At 45.1% G+C, this 17,782-nt stretch overlaps 1 protein-coding gene across 1 annotated transcript in view; it reads right to left on the bottom strand.

The window, feature by feature from the left end:
• LOC149460780 (uncharacterized) overlaps nucleotides 1-13,884 on the bottom strand; it is a 64,506-nt gene extending 50,622 nt beyond the window's left edge. Inside the window, exon 1 of the mRNA XM_089679242.1 lies at nucleotides 12,613-13,884. Within this exon, the coding sequence (XP_089535368.1) occupies nucleotides 12,613-13,827 (1,215 nt within the window). The 5' untranslated portion in view covers nucleotides 13,828-13,884. The remainder of the gene's footprint in view (nucleotides 1-12,612) is intronic.
• Between the last annotated feature and the right edge of the window lie 3,898 nt (nucleotides 13,885-17,782).

Genomic DNA, 17,782 nt, shown 5'->3' with positions numbered 1-17,782 from the left:
AGGGCTCAGAAGAAAAAAAAATGTAGGAATTATATTGAGAAAATAAAAGATAATAAAGGAGAGTTGGTTCATTCAACCAAAGATATAGTAAAAGTGTTTAAAGAATATTGCAATAAGTTATATAATATTAAGCCCCAGGGTACCATAGGAGAAACTGAAGTCAGAGATAAAGAGAGAAGACAGGCATATTTAAAAAAGGCAGGACTACCAAAATTATGTGAAGAACAATTAGAATCCCTTGAAAAGGCAATAACGCAGGAGGAAATACACCTTGCATTAAAAAGTACAGTAGCAGGGAAAAGTCCAGGACCTGATGGGTATACGGTGAGATAGTATAAAAAAATATGAAAAAATTCTATTACCTAAATTGAGAATATATATGAATTCTTTGGGAGGAGAGATGGCGATGATAAAGGAATCCCTGCAAGCTCATGTGGTTCTCATAAAAAAGGAAAAGATAATACTCACTGCTCAAGCTATGGACCAATTTCCTTATTAAATATAGACATTAAATTATATGCAAATGTTTTGGCAAGTAGATTGAAGGACTTAATGCCGAGTTGGATACATATACAGTTGCAAGAAAAAGTATGTGAACCCCTTGGGATTAAGTGGAGTTTTGCATGAATTGGGCATAAAATGTGCTCTGAACGTCATCTAAGTCACAACAATAGAAGAACACAGTCTGCTGAACATAATACTACACAAACATTAGATGTTGCCATGGTTTAATTGCACATAACATGTAAACATTCACAGTGCAGGGAGGAAAAAATATGTGAGGCCCTAGCTTAATGACTTTTCCCAAAGCTAATTGGAGCCAGAAGTGAGCCAACCTTGACTCCAATCAGTGTGATGATATTGGATGTGTTGCTGACAGCTGTCCTGCCCTTAAAAAACACACACCTGTTTTGGGTTTACTGGTTTCAAGAAGCACTGTCTGATGTGAACCATGCCTCGCAGAAAAGAGCTCTCAGAAGACCTACCATCAAGAATTGTTGACTTGCATGAAGCTGGAAAGGGTTACAAAAGTATCTCCAAAAGCCTTGATGTTCATGTGTCCACAGTAAGACAGACTGTCTACAAATGGAGAAAGTTTAGCACTGTTGCTACTCTCCCTAGGCGTGGTCGTCCTGTAAAAATGACTGCAAGAGCACAGCGTAGAATGCTGCATGAGGTAAAGAAGAATCCCAGAGTGTCAGCTAAAGGCCTACAGAAATCTCTGGCACATGCTAACATTTTTGTTGACACATCTACAATAAGGAAAACATTAAACAAAAATGGAGGACATGGGAGGACACCACGGAGGAAGCCATTGCTGTCCAAAAAGAATATTGCAGCACGTTTGAAGTTTGCAAAAGAGCACCTGGATGTTCCACAGCACTACTGGCAAAATATACTGTGGACAGATGAAACCAAGATTGAGTTGTTTGGGAAGAACACACAACACTATGTGTGGAGAAAAAAAGGCCCAGCACACCAACATCAAAACCTCATCCCCACTGTGAAACATGGCGGAGGGAGCATCATGGTTTGGGGTTGCTTTGCTGCCTCAGGGGCTGGACGGATTGTTGTCATTGATGGGAAAATAAATTCCAGAGTTTATCAAGACATTTTGCAGGAAAACGTATGACCATCTGTCCGCCAACTGAAGCTTCGCAGAGGATGAGTGATGCAACAGGACAATGACTCAAAGCATACAAGTCATTCAACAAAACAATGGCTGCAATAGCACAGAATACGCCTTCTGGAGTGGCCCAGTCAGAGTCCTGACCTCAATCCGACTGAAATGCTTTGGCATGACCTTAAGAGAGCGATTCACACCAGACATCCCAAGAATATTGCTACACTGAAACAGTTTTGTGAAGAGGAGTGGTCAAAAATTACTCCAGATCGTTGTGCAGGTCTGATCTGCAACTACAGGAAACGTTTGGTTGAGGTTATTGCTGCCAAAGGAGGGTCAACCAGTTATTAAGTCCAAAGGTTCACATACTTTTTCCTCCCTGCACTATGAATGTTTACATGTTATGTGCAATTAAACCATGGCAACATCTAATGTTTGTGTAGTATTATGTTCAGCAGACTGTGTTCTTCTATTGTTGTGACTTAGATGACGTTCAGAGCACATTTTATGCCCAATTCATGCAAAACTCCACGTAATCCCAAGGGGTTCACATACTTTTTCTTGCAACTGTAGATCAAGTGGGATTTGTACCAGGGAGAGAGGGTAGAGACAACGGTTTAAGATCTTTGTTTCTTATACAAAAAAGTAGGAAAGAAAGAACTCCGACGTTGATACTTTCGATTGATGTTGAGAAAGCATTTGATAAGAGTAATTTGGGGATATATGTTAGATACCTTAGAAGTAATAGGTATAGGACCCAGAATGAGAGAACGGATTAGGAAATTATATAGCCAACCCTCGGCGGCAATAATGGTAAATGGGGAATTATCCGAGTATATTGAGATGCAGAACGGAACAAGACAGGGATGCCCTCTGTCCCCATTGTTATATGTCCTATCTTTGGAATCTGTTTTGGCTGCTATTAGGAATAATATGGATATAAAAGGAATCTGGGTAGGAGAAATCGAGCATAAGGTGGCAGCTTATGCAGATGACATGTTGTTCTATGTAGGAAACCCGAGTATAACATTACCAAACCTAATGAAATCTTTAAAAGAATATGGAGAGATGTTAAACTTAAAAATTAACCCAACTAAAACGGAGATTTTAAATATAAACCTTACAAATAGAGAGAAAAAAAAATGTTACAGGAGGAATTCCCTTTTATTTGGAGAGAAAGAGATCTAAAATATTTAATCTTACTGTATCTTTAAAGAACTTAGATTATAGATTAAATTATATCCCACTATTAAATAAGATTTAGGACAAAATAAAGAAATAGGAAGAGGATTTCAGTCATGGATTGGTCAGATAAACTTGATAAAAATGGTAATCGTTCCTAAAATTCTATATAAATTTTAAATGATACCAATTAAGCTCACAGAGGCATATTTTAGAATAATTTAAAAAGTTATAACATCATTTATATGGAGAAATAAGAAGCACAGAATAAGTTATGAAATCTTAAGTAGAGATAAAGGAAAAGGCATTTGGTGGTACCGGATATGAAGAGATACTATACCTCAATAATATTGGCAAGAATTTTTGATTGGACACATAATGCACAGGGGAAAAGTTGGGTAAATATACAAAATACATTAAGTCACATGAATTTAGGTAAAATCTTTTGATTACCTCCTCAATTTAGAGGATTAAAAGATAGCACAAGTTTGTTTACACGTAATGTTTTGAGAGTTTGGGATACTTTACACAAAGGGGGTGGGAATTTAATTCATTGTTAATGCCCCTAGGACCCACAGAGTTTTTTCTTCCAGGTAAAGAGAGTATTAAAGTGGATAAAGAAGAAAGATGTTCAATTAAAACATATAATGGAGAAGAATTGTGTCCACTTAGAGAACTGGAAAGTAAGAGGGATATATTTACGAGCATAGATGAATGGAGGTGTCACAGAGCTGGTCCTTCCTTCCCCATCCTCCAGGTTTGCTGGCTGCCACCTCCCACCTCTCAGCAGCCCCTCACTCTTCTGTCCCATCCATGCTGGGACTTCTAGTCCTCTGTGTCCCTGACACAGGCAGCCCTTCACCCCCCTGGCTTGCAGTCTGACCTCCTGCTGAAGGAATCCATAAACAGGCCCCCTCCTCCCTTCCCCCTCATGCACAAATTTCTGAGCTACCTGGGCAGGTCTGGAGACCTGGGAGACAGGGCCCGTTGCCATGGTAACCCGATAGGAAGTATCCGGTTACCAACAAGGCACATATCTCTATACTTAAGAGAGAGCAAGGAAACCCCTCGTGTGTTCTCCTGGATGTGTGTGTGAGGACAGGCTGCGCTGAGTGCCAGCTTCTCTCATCCGACCATCCCCCGTCCTCCTCCTCATCTCCTGGACTGTCTGTGCTGCCTGGAATCCCTGCACTGTGGAGGAATCTTCTGCTGTCCCTGTGAATCTGCCTGACTGGATCTATCCCCTGCCTGGACTTAACCCCTTGTTTTCCTTGAACCTACCTGGACTTAACCCCTTGTTCTCTGTGAACCTGCCTGGACTTAACCCCTTGTTCTCCATGAACCTGCCTGGACTTAACCCATCCCTGCCTGGAGCCTCCTGTGTGGACTAACCCTGTGGATTACAATACCCCTGTTGTTCCATATTGCCTTCCAGAGAACTGTACTGTGTTGCTGTGTCTGGTGTGGACCTATGGACTAAAGGAACTGTTGTCTGTGCCCCAAAAACCTCCCCAATAAATGCACGTTGGGTTCCGTGCAATCTGTCTCTGTGTGCTCTCTGGTACTTTTGACAGGAGGTATGGTCAACTAAAACATTTTGTAGGTAGTCTACCAATGCCATTAAAAAAAAAAGAAGACTGGAACCCCTTTGAGCACTTATTAGATACAAGAGGAGATGGGAAGCATGGGATCACTAAAATATATAAAATTCTCACAGGATTAATCACGGCTACAAGGCCACTATTTATAGAGAAGTGGGAAAGGGATTTAGAAGTAATTGATGAGGGAAAACAAAAGAAAATATATAGTTTTATTCATGGAAATTTAAATATGAAGGTAATAGAAATGAATTCTAAGTGTTTAGTAAAATGGTATATTACACCGAATGTAGCACACAATGCAGACAACTCACCTTTATGTTGGCGGGGATGTGGAGAGAGAGGTACAATGATACACTTATGGTGGGAGTGTCACAAAATTCAAGAATACTGGGAGGATATAGCGAGTATAATTCAGGAGATAACAGAGGTAAATATTCCTAAGGACCCCGAGACTTGCCTTCTTTTTGATACCGAGTTTTCGGTTAAAAAAATATAAAAAAACTGGATTATTGTATTATCTAAATGCAGCGAAGGGACTGATACCCAAGTTTTGGAGGAAACAACAGACACCGAAAATAAAGGACTGGGTAGAGAGAGTGGAGAAGATACAGTGGGGCAAAAAAGTATTTAGTCAGCCACCAATTGTGCAAGTTCTCCCACTTACAAAGATGAGAGAGGCCTGTAATTGGCATCATAGGTAGACCTCAACTATGAGAGACAAAATGAGAAAACAAATCCAGACAATCACATTGGCTAATTTGTTTACAAACGATTTTATTGTACATAAGTAGACAGTAAAACAACAGCACAGTATGAAAGTGATATTGTCAACAAAAATATGGCACATTTGAAACGTACAATACATAAAAGTATATTAACATAAAAAAGAAGATAGAGGAAGAAAGAAAGTTATGAGTGCATGAGATACATAAATGATAAAACAGATTGAGTGATACAGCTATCAACAATATATGTCAGCCATTCTTTACCGGGGATGTTGTCAATCATGCAATAAATGTCTACAATCCTTCCATGACTCCCATTTTTTATCGTATAAGTGCATCTTATCCAGTAGTGTATAATGAATACGTTCCATAAGCATTACAGCGTCAATTCTGTGTAAAACAGAGTCCAAGGGTACAGCATTAGACCGCCAATGCAGGGCAATGGACCACAAAGTGGCAATACATAATGTATGTAGCAATCTCAGAGTGGCATCAGAGACCCCTGGGATATGAACCCCCAATAAACAAGTCTGTATAGACAACTGTATCGGGTTGCCCGATAGTGAGGTAGCCACCTCAGATATCTTACGCCAGATCAAAGATATGTTTGGGCAATCCCAAAACATATGGACCAAAGTACCTGTGCGGCCACAGCCCCGGAAACATAAAGGGGATGTTTGTGGAAACATTGTATGTAGTCTGGACGGAGTATAATACCATCTGGTTAAAACTTTAAGGGCCGTCTCATGAACCGAAAGAGATCTAGAACTCTTGCATATATTATCCACCATGGAGTCCCAATCCTCATCCGAAAAAGTGATGCCACAATCCTCCTCCCACCTCTGCCTGTACATAGGAGGAGCATGAAAAAGACAGATCAAAAATTGGTGATAAAGATCTGAAATAAGACCCCTACCTCTAGGAGAGTCACGGCTGACACGCTCAAAAAAAGTGATCGGAGAAGACGGGGTAAGGCCAAAGTGCGCATTAAAAAAAGTGCCTAATCTGTCTATAATGAAGATACTCACGAAGAGGAACCTCAAATAACACGCGTAGCATATCGAAGGTAATATAAGATCCTCCTCTTTGGAAATCAGACAATCTGATAAAGGATCGATCATACCACCAACGAAACATGTGAGGGGAAGAAAAGGCTACAACAAAAGTAGGATCACCAAAAAATGAAACACCTGGGGGAATATGAGAGACTAAACTCAGCTTAGCCTTGTATTTGGACCAAAGTGTCAGTGAGTGGGTCACTATAGAGTTATGAAAAGTAAGCGATCGGGGGGAGATTTTAGACCATAAAATTCCCGGTAAATAAAAAGGACGTATCGACTGAGACTCAAACTTAATCCATGGGATTTGAGAGTTAATAGTAGCCCATTGTGATAATTGCGCAAAACGAGCCGAGAGGTAATATAGCCAAAAGTTGGGAAGACCAAGACCTCCCGTCCGTTGTGAGCGATACAAAATGGATGAGGCAAAACGTGGATGCTTATTTCCCCAAATAAAATTGTTAATAATCCGCTGAAAATGATCCAAAAACGTTTTTGAAACCGGAACTGGAAGTGCTCTAAAAAGATAAAGCAGTTTGGGCAAGATATTCATTTTAACCGCCGTGACTCTACCCAGAAAGGAGATATGATAACCATGCCAAATCTTCAGTAGAGTAGAGAGACGTGACACACATGGTGGATAATTAGCCACAAACATATCCGAGTATCTGGGAGCAAGATTAATCCCCAAATAGGATATCCTGTCCTTGACCCAGCGAAATGGAAAAGAACTACGGAGAGATGCACTTAGGGAGTCAGGAACATTAACAGGCATAATTACCGATTTGGTAAAATTAACGGTGAGGCCTGACACTTTAGCAAAATCATTCAATACGACACACAAATTGGGCAAAGAAGTCAACGGGTTAGTAATAAAAAGCATAACATCATCAGCATACATGCTCAGCTTAAAGTGTGAAACTAATAACGAATAGCCAGAAATATCCGAATGTGATTTGATCGCCAATGCCAAAGGTTCCAACACCAGCGCAAACAAAAGGGGCGAAAGAGGACAACCCTGATGGGTACCTCTACCCAATGTAAAAAAGTCAGAGTTACAGCCAGGAAGCCTTATTCTTGTTTTAGGAGAGTCGTATAGGGCATGTATGCCTGCCAAAAACCCATCACTGAAGCCCATTTTCTGTAGCAAAGAGAACAAGTAGGGCCAAAGGACACTGTCAAAGGCCTTGTTTATGTCTAAACTCATCAACAGAACCTCTTTGGAATGTAAATTGGCATCTTGGATAACGTTTAGAGTGAGACGAATGTTATCAGTAATAAATCTGTCGGGAATAAAACCCGACTGGTCTGGAGATACCAAAGAGGAGATAATAGGAGCCAACCTGTTCGCCAAAATGCGGCTAAATATCTTCAGATCATTATTCATTACTGAGATTGGTCTATAGTTTTGCGGCAAACAGTGGTCTTTCTGTGGCTTGGGTATTAGAGACATGTTAGCTAACAACATCTCCTCGGGGAATTTACCCCCCTGTAAAACATCATTAAATAGTGTTATCAAGTATGGAGCCAATGTAGAGGCAAAATGTTTATAATAGCCAGCAGTAAATCCATCAGGACCCGGTGCAGTAGAGCGTTTCAGCGTTCCTATTGCACATGTTATTTCCTCTAAAGTACAGGGGGCATTAAGAGAGGCAATCTGAGAAGGTGTGAGAGCAGGAAGGGGTATAGAATCTAGCCATAAATCTGATAGAGAAACAGAATCCGACTGTGGAGAAGCCAGTAGTTTAGAATAAAAATTTTCAAAAATACCCAAAACTTCCTGAGGTAATGACGAGATAGCACCTGAATTAGTACGCAATTTATACACATGTGGGGGGCGCAAAGAATGGTTCAATTTCCTAGCAAACATGGTAGATGCTGAGTTGCTATGTAATAGGAACGAGGCCTTCGACCAGCGGAGGGCCTTTTCAGTTTTTTGGGAAAGTAGGGCATTCAGTTCCAAGCGTTTTTGGGACAACAGCTGTTTATTAAGTAAAGATGGATCAGCTACATGGCTTCTATAGTGTGCTTCTAATTCTCGGGTTAAAAGTAGTATCTGCTGCCAACGTTTTTTATTTCTGGCCGAAGCCATAGAGATAAGTCGGCCCCGTAGGACCGCCTTGTGGGCTACCCAGAGTGTGGCTGGGGAAATATCAGGGGTTGAATTAGATTGAAAGTATTCCTTAAGAGATGTAACCACCTCCTGCCGAGAGTCAGTATCAGTTAGCATAGAATCATTAAGTCTCCATGAAAAGGGAGTAGGTGCCAATCCCACAAACGTGATAGATAAGGCCATAATACTGTGATCCGACCAGGGGCTCAAATGAATACTAGCTATCCTAGAATTAGCTAGCAAAATAGGGGTACAAAAGATATAGTCTAGTCTAGCATAAGAGTCATGTGGGTGGGAATAAAATGTGTAATCCCTGGCTCCCGTGTTGTGCGCCCTCCAAGCATCCACCAACTGGAGGGCATCTAGTTTCTTAGTAAGGGATTTTGGGAAAGCTTGGGAAGTGTGCGAGGCGGAGCTACGGTCCAAAAGAGGATTTGCCACCAGATTAAAATCACCACCCACCAATAGATGGGGGGACAAAAATTTATCCAGAGCACCAAAAAATTTAGAAAAAAAGGTAGCCTGTGCCGAATTTGGTGCATAGACATTAGCAATTGTAAGTTCTCGACCTGAAAGGGTGCCCTTAAGAATAATAAACCTACTGTCTGGATCACGATACACATGTTGAACCTCAAAAGGAAATGAGTTATGTAGAAAAATGGCCACTCCCCTACTCTTGGAGGAATGTAGGGTATAATACCCCTGCCTATAGGATCTATGAAAAAAGGTCGGGTGTTTGCGGCTGCAAAATGCGTTTCCTGTAATAAGATGATTTTTGCTCCTAATCTTTTATATTGAAGAAAGGCTGTTTTGCGCTTATTTGGCGAATTGAAACCCTGGACATTATGTGAAATACATTGCATTACCATAATAAACAGAGCCTGCCACTATCATCATAAAAGTACACATTACAAGGATATCCCCTAAAGTTATTTGACTAGACATAGAAACCCGCAGGTCTGCATCAGACAGACATACAGGTGGCAGAACCAGCCTAGGGGACCTCCAGACCCCAACATAGGGGTCGTGACGTCCACAGACCGACATAATACCATCCACATGCACTAAAGTTTTAAGAAAAGAAAAAGCGAAAAACAATGGAGAAGAAGCTTTAACATCTTCAATATTTGAAAGGGTAACTGAAGAACGTGGATCAGGCAGAAAAGTCGTCATACCTGATAAAACAAAAAGATCAAACATTAAGGGGCCACATGGGCCCAAACCCTGTCTCCTTAGAACATGGAAAACAGAGCTGCCACCCCGCAATCGGGCGGCGACACCTCCGGCCATGTCAGGAGGCAGGGTGGGGTAACGTGTCAAAGAGTAGTACAACCATGAATTAATGGGCGCAATTAGGAGGGTCCAATGACTCTTGTTATACCTTAACCCGTACAGTTATCAATGCAAGGCATACAAAATATTCAGTATTGCAAAAATATCACAGCAACAACCACAGAAATACACAACCTGACAATGTAAAAAATAGAGAGCAAAATCCCTGTGTCCCAAATCTTAGTAAAGTCATAAAAAACAATAGACCAAACCAAAGACTATCAAGACAATGAGTATTAGGCAAGTGAGAGTGGACACGTCAACCCGGTTCTTGTCTGACTCTCCTTCTATCCCTCCGTGGGGAAGGGGTATGCCAAATGGGAGAAATACGAGGGGTGGAGGGTGGACGTTGAGGTGATGGGGCATCCGCCAAGCCCAATTTGGCCAAGATTGCTCTACCTTCGGTAGGGGATGTAGCTATATATGTGCTCCCATTGTGTGGAACTATCAGCTTAAAAGGGAAGCCCCACTTGTAGCGGATACGAGCTGAGAACAGGGCAGTTGTAACTTCTTTCATCTTTCTACGTTTCTCCAACGTGGCCGGGGAAACATCAGGATAGATTTGTAAAACCGAGCCCTCAAAGGAGATTGTTGGAGTATTGCGAGCAGCTCTGAGGATTTCTTCCTTGGTCAGAAAATCCTTCATGCACAAGACAATATCCCTAGGCGGCTCGTCAGCAGGAGGTTTAGGGCGTAGGGCTCTGTGGATGCGGTCACAAGCAAAAGATCCAGGGTCACGATCTGGGAGGAGTGACTTGAACAACTTGGTTATAATTAATAAAAGATCTGACATAGACTGCGGGATTCCCCTGATTCGCAGATTATTCCTGCGATTGCGATTGTCAAGATCCTCGACCTGCGCCTGCAGTTGTGAAAAGGCCGTTTGTAAATGATCATGTTCTCTGGAAAGTTCACCATAGGCCAGGCTAAGTTCATCGTGTTTGGTTTCCAAGCGGTCTGTCCTGGAGCCCAGCGTGGCTATTTCCTGAGAGAGAACATTAGTGCTTTTATGCAATTCTGATTGAAATTTGGCAGCTAGTTTGGCGTACATAGATTCCAAGCAGGACTCCAAGTCCCCTTTTGTGAGATGCTGAGTATTTTCGCTGACCAAGGCCGATAAGGGAGCGGTGGTATCCCGTGCGGGATCGGACAGGGATGCTTGCTCTGTATTGACTGGAGACATGCCGCAAATCTCGTGAGCCTTAAGGAGGTATGTCGTGAGGGACTTCTGAGCTTGTCCCTTTTTTTTCTTGGTGGACGGCATACAAGTAATCTCCCGGGGGTGATCAACTGAAAATTGGAATGTGAGTGAAGATTATAACCCCAGGGGACCTATAGCGCCCAAAATAGGTTCAGGGTTGTAGTTACATGGATGCTGTCAGATCCATATGCGATAACATTATATTGTAAAAATATTCAGCAAGCCTTGAGATGGTAGATAGAACATAAGTCGCAGCAATCCTGCAAAAAATTCACGTTGGAGCAAGATGATGGCACTGGATCCCAACTCAGGACATGAGAGGGACGGATGGGAAGCAGGAAGCAGAGGACCTCCAATTCTGAGCACAGGGCCCCGCAGGGAGACACCCTCTGGGGCAGTATCAAGGCCCCAGTAGGCCTCTGAGCACAGTAAGGGCCACAGTCACAGAGGATGATGGATTCTGGCGCTATTAATATGTGGCCCACTCCCCAAAGCACTGTGGGGAGATCATAGTGACAGGATGCCGCCTGTACCCCCCACTCACTGTGTCCAGGTGAAAGGAGGCCTCTGGCAGAAGGTGTAGGCGGCAAACGTCGTCGCCGCCGCCGCGGGGAGCAGCAATACACAGCGGCGTCCCTCTCCCAGCCTCTGTGATACAGAGGACGCTGCAGACGTCCTCGGATGATCCCCCACAGCCCGGATGGCAGCGGGTGTGGATGGAAGACGCCGGAGCCCCGGCCCGCGCGGCCGCACCAGGCCGCGGATGTCCGCCGCCACGAGGGGCGGAAATGTCGCCCGGATTCCACCTCCCAGGTATCCGGAGTGACACCAGGGCCCTCCTCTGCTCCACTGTGATCCGCTGCTGCACGGATGGCAGCGGATTCCGAAAATCGGCGCCGGAGCTCCGGATTATGCGGCCGCTCCGGTCGCCATCTTGGACACGCCCCCCCACATTGGCTAATTTGGAAAGAATTTATTTGCAAATTATGGTGGAAAATAAGTATTTGGTCACCTACAAACAAGCAAGATTTCTGGCTCTCACAGACCTGTACCTTCTTCTTTAAGAGGCTCCTCTGTCCTGCACTCATTACCTGTATCAATGGCACCTGTTTGAACTTGTTATCAGTATAAAAGACACCTGTCCACAACCTCAAACAGTCACACTCCAAACTCCACTATGGTGAAGACCAAAGAGCTGTCGAAGGACACCAGAAACAAAATTGTAGACCTGCACCAGGCTGGAAAGACTGAATCTGCAATAGGCAAGCAGCTTGGTGTGAACAAATCAACTGTGGGAGCAATAATTAGAAAATGGAAGACATACAAGACCACTGATAATCTCCCTCGATCTGGGGCTCCACGCAAGATCTCACCCCGTGGGGTCAAAATGATCACAAGAACGGTGAGCAAAAATCCCAGGACCACACGGGGGGACCTAGTGAATGACCTACAGAGAGCTGGGACCAACGTAACAAAGGCTACCATCAGTAACACACTACGCCGCCAGGGACTCAGATCCTGCAGTGCCAGACGTGTCCCCCTGCTTAAGCCAGTACATGTCCGGGCCCGTCTGAAGTTTGCTAGAGAGCATTTGGATGATCCAGAAGAGGATTGGGAGAATGTCATATGGTCAGATGAAACCAAAATGGAACTGTTTGGTAGAAACACAACTCGTCGTGTTTGGAGGAGAGAGAATACTTGTCTGTTTTATTAGCTTTTGTACATTTAATATGGTGATTTGAAAAACAATAAAATATTTAATTAAAAAAAGGAAAGTAATTTCTCCCCTGCGTGAGATCTCTGATGTCTGTTAAGATGGGACTTCTGTGAATAACGTTTCCCACACACAGGACAGCAATACGGCTTCTCCCCCGTGTGAGATCTCTGATGTATAACAAGTTCTGATTTGTATACAAAACATTTCCCGCACTCAGAACAGGAATATGTCTGCTCCCCTGTGTGGGATCTCTGGTGTGTATAAAGATGGGACTTCACTGTAAAACATTTCCCGCACTCGGGACAGGAAAGTGGCTTCTTCCTTGTGTGAGATCTCTGATGTTTGGAAAGATGGGACTTCTGTGAAAAACATTTCCCACACTCAGGACAAGAATATGGCTTCTCACCTGTGTGAGATCTCTGATGCTGGTAAAGACTGCACTTCACTGAAAAACATTTCCCACACTCAGGACAGGAATACGGCTTCTCCTCTGTGTGAGATCTCTGATGTATGGAAAAACTGGACTTCTGTGAAAAACATTTCCCGCACTCAGGACAGGAATAAGGCTTCTCCCCTGTGTGAGATCTCTGATGTGTGTAAAGATAGCACTTTCTTGAAAAACATTTCCCGCAGTCAAGACACAAATAAGGCTTTTCTCCTGTGTGAGATCTCTGATGTGTGACAAGTTCTGATTTTTTTCCAAAACATTTTCCGCACTCAGGACAGGAATGTGGTTTCTCCTCCATGTGAGATGTCTGATGTCTGTGATAAAGGGACTTGTCCGAAAAACATTTCCCGCACTCAGAACAGGAGTATGGTTTTTCCCCCGTGTGAAGCCTTTGATGTGTGACAAGACTTGATTTTATTACAAAACATTTCCCGCACTTAGGACAGGAATATGGCTTTTCACCCGTGTGAGACCTTTTATGAACTTTAAGGTTGTATTTAGAACTGAAACATTTCCCGCACTTAGGACAAGGATACGGCTTCTCCCCCGTGTGAGATCTTTTATGCACATTAAGACGAGATTTATAATGGAAACATTTCCCGCACTCGGTACAGGAGAAGCTCTTTCTTGTTGGAAGGCCGGCCCGGTCCCACACAGTCTGAGGTTCCTCAGGATACGAGGAAACCGATGGTTCATCTACAATGGGTGGTGCCGGATGGACATTGGAGGGAGCCGGGTTTTCTCCTGGACTATACTGTGTGATGTCCTCATCTTCTACTTTCCAGTCTGGAGACAAAGTGAGACAATCCTCGGAGGTTTTCCTCATCTCCCGGCCATGGACTAAAATACAAAGACAAAGAGGATTACTAGACAGGAGCTGATTGGTTCCCCCAAAACAGGACTCCACCCACATCAGGCAGCTTGGTCTCTGAGGAGCTTACAATTCCACCCTCAAGTGAACTAGGAAATGGCTCCTCTGATCTCCTACCAGGTCATTTCTTTATTCATGGACCTTAGTCAGAGAGTGAGGAAACAACCAGAACTGTCTTTTACAGGAGGGACAGTGATGAGGGGATTATAGGACGAGGGTCCCCACCCCCTCTATCACTCATCGCCATCTTCCCAACACAAGAAGTACTGCACTTCCTTATTTAGTCCATGATTTAGTCATGAAGAATAGCGGGGCTGAGCCCCACCAGAGGTCAGAGAGTGAGGATGGGGGGAGAACAACCAAGATGAAGACTGGACTGATCCTGAAGACCACCATCATTGGGGTATTGACTCCTCCCTCATTATCACTTTCTGTTTAAGGGTCCAAAGTTGGAGGATGTTATCACATTATTATCACCATGTAAAAGTCTGTGCTCCAATCACATCATCCGATATAAAATGTCCAGCTGGGAGGAAATGGGTGTAACAAAAGAGAATCCATATTATGTGTATATATAGCAGTGGGGGGAGGGGGGAGAGCAGAAGTCAGGACTATGGAATGTACAACATAGAGTATATAGTGCAGGGGTCAGTAGTATGTAATGTACAACATAGAGTATATAATGCAGGGGTCAGGAGTATGTAATGTACAACATAGAGTATATAGTGCAGGGGTCAGGAGTATGTAATGTACAACATAGAGTATATAGTGCAGGGGTAAGGAGTATGTAATGTACAACATAGAGTATATAGTGCAGGGGTCAGGAGTATGTAATGTACAACATAGAGTATATAGTGCAGGGGTCAGGAGTATGTAATGTACAACATGGAGTATATAGTGCAGGGGTCAGGAGTATGTAATGTACAACATAGAGTATATAGTGCAGGGGTAAGGAGTATGTAATGTACAACATAGAGTATATAGTGCAGGGGTCAGGAGTATGTAATGTACAACATAGAGTATATAGTGCAGGGGTCAGGAGTATGTAATGTACAACATGGAGTATATAGTGCAGGGGTCAGGAGTATGTAATGTACAACATAGAGTATATAGTGCAGGGGTCAGGAGTATGTAATGTACAACATAGAGTATATAGTGCAGGGGTCAGGAGTATGTAATGTACAACATAGAGTATATAGTGCAGGGGTCAGGAGTATGTAATGTACAACATGGAGTATATAGTGCAGGGGTCAGGAGTATGTAATGTACAACATGGAGTATATAGTGCAGGGGTCAGGAGTATGTAATGTACAACATAGAGTATATAGTGCAGGGGTCAGGAGTAGGTAATGTACAACAGAGTATATAGTGCAGGGGTCAGGAGTATGTAATGTACAATATAAATTATAAAGTGTAATGGTCAGCACTCATAATATTGGTATTCAGCAATCAGTGGTGGCCTAGATGTCCACATGAGACAAGGTGCAGAGGTCCCACACTGCTGCCTCCTGAGACTGAATCCATTGTTTCTATGTGTTTATCAGATGATGGGGGATCTAGGTGGATCCTCCGTACTGCTCTCTCCTTTACAATAAAGTCTCCTCTTACCCGGTGATGTGAGGGGCGGCTGATTGTCCATCATGACGTCCTTGTAGAGATCCTTGTGTCCTTCTAAATACTCCCACTCCTCCATGGAGAAATAGACAGTGACACCCTGACACCTTATAGGAACCTGACACACACAATGATACAGTCACCATCCAGACACATCCCTTGTCTGTTACTGGAGAATGTCCCAGAATTCCCGGCACCGCTCACCTCTCCTGTCAGCAGCTCCATCATCTTCTTGGTGACTTCTAGAATCTTCTGTGTCTTCTGTCTTGTAGGGATCAGGGATGGAGGTGGGGGGATGGTGATGGGATTCTGGATTCTCGAGGATCTTGTGGTCATACGATGAGATCTCCTTCTGGTGTCATTGTCGGTAGATTTCTTCATGACTCCTGTACAGTTCTGTGTTATACAAAGAGAAATCTCACTCTCCCACAGGAATGTAACATCATGGGCCCCTGGACGAAGTCATTCACTGGGGCCCCTACCACGCTACCCAAACTTACACACTCTCAAAAATGAAAGTATAAATAATTGATAGAATGAAACATATATTTCTAAGGACTTTCAATATGATCAATATTAAAGAAGAAAACATGGCATAAACCAAAGACTAATCAACACAGGGCACAGTACAGGGGGGAGGGCAGGAGGGCACAGTACGGGGGGGGGGGGCAGGAGGGCACAGTACAGGGGGGTAAGATGGCACAGTACAGGGGGGCAGGAGTGCACAGTACAGGGGGGAAGGAGAACACAGTACAGGGGGGGCAAGAGGGCAAAGTACAGGGGGATCAGGAGGGCACAGTACAGGGGGATCAGGAGGGCAAAGTACAGGGGGATCAGGAGGGCACGGTACAGGGGGGGCAGGAGGGCACGGTACAGGGGGATCAGGAGGGCACGGTACAGGGGGATCAGGAGGGCACGGTACAGGGGGATCAGGAGGGCACGGTACAGGGGGATCAGGAGGGCACGGTACAGGGGGATCAGGAGGGCACGGTACAGGGGGGACAGGAGGGCACGGTACAGGGGGATCAGGAGGGCACGGTACAGGGGGATCAGGAGGGCACGGTACAGGGGGATCAGGAGGGCACGGTACAGGGGGATCAGGAGGGCACGGTACAGGGGGCAGGAGGGCACGGTACAGGAGGATCAGGAGGGCATAGTAAAGGAGGATCAGGAGGGCATAGTAAAGGGGATCAGGAGGGCACAGTACAGGGGGGGCAGGAGGGTACAGTACAGGGGGGGCAGGAGGGCACAGTACAGGGGGGGCAGGAGGGCACAGTACAGGGGGGGCAGGAGGGCACAGTATAGGGCGATCAGATGGGCACAGTACAGGGGGCAGGAGGGCACAGTACAGGGGGATCAAGAGGGCACAGTACAGGGGGGATCAGGAGGGCACAGTGCAGGGGGGGCAGGAGGGCAAAGTACAGGAGGGCACAGTATCAGGGGATCAGAAGGTCACAGTACAGGGGAATGTAGGAGAGCACACTACAGAAGGGCGAGAGGGCACAGTACGGGGGGGGGGGGGGGGGGCAGAAGGGCACAGTACAGGGGGAGTCAGGAGGGCACAGTACAGGGGGAGTCAGGAGGGCACAGTACAGGGGGGATGAAGGGAACAGTACAAAGGGAATGGAGAGCACAGTTAAGGGGAGATGGAGGGCACATTACAGAGGGGATAGAGGGCACAGTAAAGAGGGGATGTAAACCACGGTACAGAAGGGATGGAGGCACGGTACAGAGGGGATGGAGGGCACGGTACAGAGGGGATGGAGGGCACGGTACAGAGGGGATGGAGGGCACGGTACAGGGGGGATGGAGGGCACGGTACAGAGGGGATGGAGGGCACGGTACAGAGGGGATATAGGGCACGGTACAGAGGGGATGGAGGGCACGGTACAGAAGGGATGGAGGGCACGGTACAGAAGGGATGGAGGGCACGGTACAGAGGGGATGGAGGGCACGGTACAGAGGGGATGGAGGGCACGGTACAGGGGGGATGCAGGGCACAGTACAGGGGGGATGCAGGGCACAGTACAGGGGGGATGGAGGGCACAGTACAGGGGGGATGGAGGGCACAGTACAGGGGGGATGGAGGGCACAGTACAGGGGGGATGGAGGGCACAGTACAGGGGGGATGGAGGGCACAGTACAGGGGGGATGGAGGACACAGTACAGAGGGCATGGAGGGCACAGTACAGGGGGGATGGAGGGCACAGTACAGGGGGGATGGAGGGCACAGTACAGGGGGGATGGAGGGCACAGTACAGGGGGGATGGAGGGCACAGTACAGGGGGGATGGAGG

The sequence above is a fragment of the Staurois parvus genome, unplaced genomic scaffold (assembly GCF_062004578.1).
Source record: "Staurois parvus isolate SC_StPar_1 unplaced genomic scaffold, SC_StPar_1.0 ptg000221l, whole genome shotgun sequence".
In the NCBI taxonomy this organism is placed as follows: Eukaryota; Metazoa; Chordata; class Amphibia; order Anura; family Ranidae; genus Staurois; species Staurois parvus.
This window is presented reverse-complemented; position numbering and strand designations above follow the sequence as displayed.